At 37.5% G+C, this 5,996-nt stretch overlaps 1 protein-coding gene across 1 annotated transcript; it reads right to left on the bottom strand.

Moving 5' to 3' along the window:
* Positions 1–4,665: 4,665 nt before the first annotated feature.
* On the bottom strand, positions 4,666–5,603 carry LOC125124474 (olfactory receptor 140-like). The gene is given in 2 exon segments (XM_047774585.1): positions 4,666–4,859; positions 4,862–5,603. Coding segments are annotated over 2 exon segments (930 nt in total). The 5' UTR covers positions 5,598–5,603.
* Between the last annotated feature and the right edge of the window lie 393 nt (positions 5,604–5,996).

The raw sequence follows: 5,996 nt of genomic DNA, 5'->3' as shown, positions 1-5,996 counted from the left end.
TATATTCTCAACTTTTATGGGTGTGTTTTTTTTTTTTTTCAGTTGTCAGTTTGGGTGATCAGTAACAGAGAGACTCAGGGCAGATTTCTCTAGTATGCATGGATTATGTGAGAGTCTGGAGCCTTTGTACAAGCAGAGGCCTCTTTTACCCATCCACATTCTTGGAGAGTCCAAAATAGTTTGGCCAATTTTCTCCTGTTTTTTGGATTTTCCTAGCATTTGTTGATGATCTTGATTTTTAGATGGCAGTGTCTAGCAGACACCTGGATCCTGGATCCCTGGTTGAAAGATATTGGAGAGTAATCCCCCTTAATTTAAACTTATCATGGGTGCCTGGTATAATAATAATAATAAAAAAACTGGGGGAAAATGTCCCTGATTGAAATATATTAGTGGAGCCTGAGATGTGCTAAAGTAACTAAACAGTCCGAGCTGAGAGTTTGGGGAGGAGGCTGATCTGACCTCTTTAAAGCCAACCTACAATTTTCCCTCTAGCTCCATCCACGTACCATACTTACAGAACTCACTCTTGAGAGTTCCTAAATTATACTAAAAGACATCTCAGTCCTAAATGGCCAAAATGGGCTAATTTTGTTTGTTGGGGGGTGGTAGTATATGGTTAAGTAAAAACACTGACTTCATAAAAATATTTTTACAGGCTTCTTACCTCAAACAAATGCGTTGTAGGGGGAACTTACATTTCCCCTCCTTGGTCTTTGAGATCTGAATGTTCTACCTGATCTTCTTAGAATGTGTGTGTGTGTGTATATTGAAACTTTGACCTCTGCCATTCTATTTTGGGGAGTAAACTTAAAAAACTTTCAGGGTTTCATTTAGTGGCATCCTCCACATTCTCTTATGGGGAAGCCTCTTGTGTTCTGTTGGTTTAAATCACTATTAATATATATCTCATTGCATGTCTCATTGTAGCTCAGATGGTTAAGGACCTGATGTTGTCCCTGTGAGGATGTCTCTTCAATCCCTGACCTCATCTAGTGGGTTAAGCTTCCACAGCTGCAGTGTAGGTTGCAGATGCGGCTTGGATTCAGTCCCTGGCCTGGGAACTTCCATGTGCCCTGGGTGTGGCCATAATTTAAAAAAATTTTTTTAAAAAGGAAGCTAGTACAAGACTAGATTTAATTTTTTTCCACTATTAAAGTTTTCTTTGAGCACTAGTATTGATAGACATTATGTGGGTTTCAGGGCCCTTAAGTGATCTGTATTTGCTTTTTAATTTAAATCTTGTGATTTTGGTTCAATAAATATTGCTTCACAGTGACGTGTGATCTTGTTTTTTTTTTAAAAGCTTTCAGTTTTTTGAACAAATTTCTCAAATATCAAAAGCTAACTTAAGTTCTTTTAAGCCCCAGCTAAAGCTGCGATCCTTCAAAGAAAAACTGAGACATTTCAGAGAGGAACTTTAAACAAATTAAGCTTCTTTGGTAGGTTAAATTACTTGAGAAATATTGTCAAGTGATTGGAGATAAGCTTTTGGTTATAGTGTATAGATAAATGTGTTTATTATATATTTTCCAAACTGTATATGAAATTCATAAAATTTAACATGCTCTAATATAATGTTTTCAGTAATAATCCTTGTTACTTTCTTAAAATATCATAAGTTACCACATAAATATCCCACTTTCCTGCCAATTACATCGTTCTGGTGGCCTTTATTTAGATAATATCACCAAACTGAGTAACAAATGGCAAAACTCTAATGGAAAATCTGAAGACTTCATCCAGTTCAACATTAATTAATTACGTGGTACTGAAGGGACTCGTACATATCATTTATAACTTTATGACATTTTGGGGTTAATAGACTGGGCCTTGTATCTTTGTTTTCCAGAAGAAGTTTCCCTTTGTGCTATGACCAACAACGAGTTGATAAATATACCTATGTGAACAAAGATGGACCATCTTATTCTCTCTATCTGTTCTGTCCATAATGCGGCTTTTCCAGCTAGGTCTCCTGCAGATTTTATGGCTTATTGCAACCAGATTATAACTCATAACTCATTACATTAACCATTAATTTAATTTTATTGGCTTACAAAGTGTTTTGCTTTGTGTCTCCTTGCTGTGCTATGACTTTGTCAATGATACTAGCTGTATGACTTATAGCCTGTCTATTTTATAAGTTTTTTTCTCTTACCTAAACCAATATGTATCCAAGACCCCAATAAAAATGAGCACAGCCAACATCTTGAGGAAATAGATCACATTTATGACACCTAGAGAATAATTATAATAGTGTGATTCTTGATATGAGAAGGAGAAAGAAGGGAAAATATTTTCTGGATTATATTAGGCTGGTAATACAAGGATCCAGAGAATTTTAAATTCTCAATAGGGCCTAATACATAAATTATCATTAGGTGTGGCACATCAGCAGTATATATTTCACCTGATTGAGGATGAATTTCCTAGTGTCATAGGATATAAATTGTTCATGAAATGTCTGCCAGATATTGTTTGACTTTCAGACCAAAGATATGGACTGTGAACTAAAATATTGCCTGCCATGTGAGTAAGAAAAGGGTGTGGCAGCCATCAAGCCACCATACTACAGCCACCTTGATGGTAAGTCCTGAGGGAACACAGGATGGGAAAAAAAGTACCAGCCATTTACCAGTAACCTGCTCCAAAGATCCCGGATGGGGCACCCTGAGGAGACTGAGGATGAGAAAGCACAGGACACTGACCCAGAGAGCTGAGATGCCTATCCAAGGAATGATTGCAGTGAGCCCAGACGCTGCATCTTCCCATGCATGGAAAAGCTCTAAGTTCCTTAACTTGAGATGTGAGGTTTTTTTTTTTTTTTTTTTTTTTTATTAATAGTAACCTTGATGTTCTGATTACCTGCTGATATATCCTGATTCTTCCTTTTGCATCTTCATAACAGTTTCTCTGTATTATCTGAGATGATATATCCCATGCCCAAGTCTTCAGAACATCCACCAAATAAAACATAATTCTCAAATTTTAGGTTGTGCTTTTTTTTTTTTTTTTTTTTTTTTTGTCAATACCAGCACCACTTGTTGAAGAGACTCTCTTTTCTCTGTTGTATATTTTTGCCTCCCTGGAGACATCCAAGCACAACTTAGTAAACATGTTCTCCCCAGTACAGTTCTGGGGCATTAATGTATGGTCAATTTATGGAAGAAATAGTTCAGGTTGAACAAGGATTTGGATTTTATGAGAAGTAAAATGAGTTGGAATGCTGTAGTCAGAGAGGCTTGGATTAACAAGATGTAATAATGTAGAATCACCTGTTATTCTCCACATATTTAGAGGCACATTGCTAGTATGTCCTACTTTCTGAAGGTTCACCTTAGCCATTTTGATTTTTTGAAGTTCTACGTTAGTGCATATTTTCACTTATGAGAAGGAAATATGAAGGGGGTTTTTACCTTTACCAAAAAAAAAAGTTACCATACTAGTGTTGATATTTTTAAAAAGTGGCATAACTTGAACTTTCAAAGACAGCAAAATACAGTGATGAAATATACTGCTACATGTGAGACAATTCTACAATATATGGATGATATCTCCTTGAAGTTCAGTGCATTAATTATTAAGATTGCAGATAATGTTGTTGTCTGCAGACTTATACCACAGATAATCATATTTCATTAGAAAGAAAGTAGGTTTGAGTTTTAAAGACTTGGGTTGGAAGTTGTAGCTGAAACTTTGAAAAGAAACTGCCTTCCAGTGTAATATTTCCTAGCACACTTTATGGAGGAAGCACGCATGATGTAAGAGGCAAGTAATTTAGTGAAACTCTTTTGGATTTAATTTGCTTTTCTGTAAAGTGGGGATGCTAATAATGGAAACACCAGTTCTTACATGGGTAAATCAATGAAGTGAATACACTAAAGAGTCAATAAAACATTAATTTATGGTAAATGTATGTATCAGAATTACAGAACCATAGCTTTGGAACCTAATCATATGACTATTCATTCAAATTTGATAAAAGATACTTAACTTTGTTTCAAAGGACTCAAGTCATGTTATGGAAAATGAAAACATTTCTTTTATATTCAAAGCTGTTGGCCATAGGATTTTAAGAAAATAGAGCAAATTCAGAGTAATTTCAAATTTTCCTCTGTGCCAAGTAAAGAAATAGATTGTGAATTGATCTTTTCCCCCTTTATAAGGGACTCTCTCCTTGCTTTCGGTAAATTCATAGTACAAAACAAAAACAATAGCAAAAAGAAAAAACTCTGCTGTAATTCCTTCTTGCAACTGTCCCTTTTCTATGCATCTCCTAAGAATTTCTATCCCTTATCTGCTTTAATACAGGTTTAAGAAAAATGGAAGACACTCTGAGACCAAGGTGGAGAAGCCAATTTCATCCAAGTAGCACAATTTAGTAAAACAGTGTAAGAATCCGGGGTAAAACATACTCCATATTCATAAAACTAGGGTTATATAGTTGTTTTTCCATTGTCTATTCTGAAGTTATGAACATGAGTATTGAAGCCTTGCTAAGAATATTAAAGGTTATCAAGATGACTAATAAATGCCTAGCCACTATTAAATAATCAACAAATATTAGCTCTTGCCTTTCTTCTGTCAATATCTGCAAGAATTCTTAGTTTTCTTTCACAATTTACAACAGATATCAACCTCCCTATGTACATAAATTATTAATTTCTAGGCATCATGTACAACCCAAGTTACTCTCCTCTTCAGTAAACCCTTCATGGCATTCTTCACCTCTGTGTTTCTCACTGTATAAATGATAGGATTTAACATGGGAGTGAGGGTTCCATAGAACAAACTCACCAACTTGTCCACAGGATAGGTGGCCACAGGACGTACATAGACGAATATACAAGGGACAAAAAGAGCACCACTACTGTAAAGTGGGATAGACAGGTAGAGAGGGCTTTGCGTCTTCCTTCAGAGCCATGGGATTTCAGGGAGCTCAGAATGACTATGTAGGAGATGAGGAGCATGAAAAAAATGAGCAAGCACATGCCCCCAGTGTTAGCTGATATCACTATTCCACGCCAGTAGGTGTCAGTGCAGGCAAGTTCAAACAGTGAGAAGAAGTCACACATGAAGTGGTCAATGACTTTGGGACCACAGAAGGGCAAGTCAAGCACAAAGTGAATCTGCACAGTGGCATGGAGTATCCCTCCGATCCAGGCCATCACCACCAGGAGCCGGCAGAGCCCATGGCGCATGATGGTCGTGTAGTGCAGAGGCTTGCAGATGGCCACATAGCGGTCATAAGCCATGGCAATGAGCACAATGATCTCTGATGCTGCAAGGAAATGTTCTAAAGAGAGTTGAGTCATGCAGCCACCCCAGGAGATGGTTGTCCTCTGATACAGCAGGTCAATGGTAATTTTGGGGGTGGCAACAGAGGATAAGGAGGCATCTATGAAGGACAAGTGAGTGAGAAAGAAGTACATGGGGGCCGACAGTGTGGGGCTGAGGGAGATGGTAATGACAATGGACAGATTGGCCAGCAAGGTAAACAGGAAAATGGACAAAAAGACCACGAAGAGTATTTCCCGCAAGTGTGGATTCTGTGTGAGTCCCAAGAGAACAAATACAGTCACATTGTTGGGAGACATGTGGAGATCCACTTACGAAGGAACACCTTCCTGGGTCCTGAAATATCTACAAAAATAAAAAATAACAGGTCTTAATCAGGAAAGTATTATGGTCTCACTTTCTTAAAACTAGAGTTGTCATTTTCAGTGAAGAGCATGTTCTTGGCAGACCTGCCCCAGTTCTTGTTTCAATTCTTCCTTACTTTCTCCACAATTTACATCTCTTCAGACCTAGCACCTGTCACCTGTTAAATATCTATGGTGCAACCTTAGATGCATAAACAGTATGCTATTTAAACAAGATCAGGTTTCTCCTCCTGCTTCCAACTTCAAGTGACTTTGTAAGTCAGTTCAGTGTTTCATGCTACTGAGCCCTCCTCTGTGGCTGAGAACTTACACATTGCAATTCTCAGATGTATC

Source organism: Phacochoerus africanus, chromosome 4 (genome assembly GCF_016906955.1).
Source record: "Phacochoerus africanus isolate WHEZ1 chromosome 4, ROS_Pafr_v1, whole genome shotgun sequence".
NCBI lineage: Eukaryota > Metazoa > Chordata > Mammalia > Artiodactyla > Suidae > Phacochoerus > Phacochoerus africanus.
Note: the sequence above shows the minus strand (reverse complement) of the source record. Positions and strands in the feature narration are given on the sequence as shown.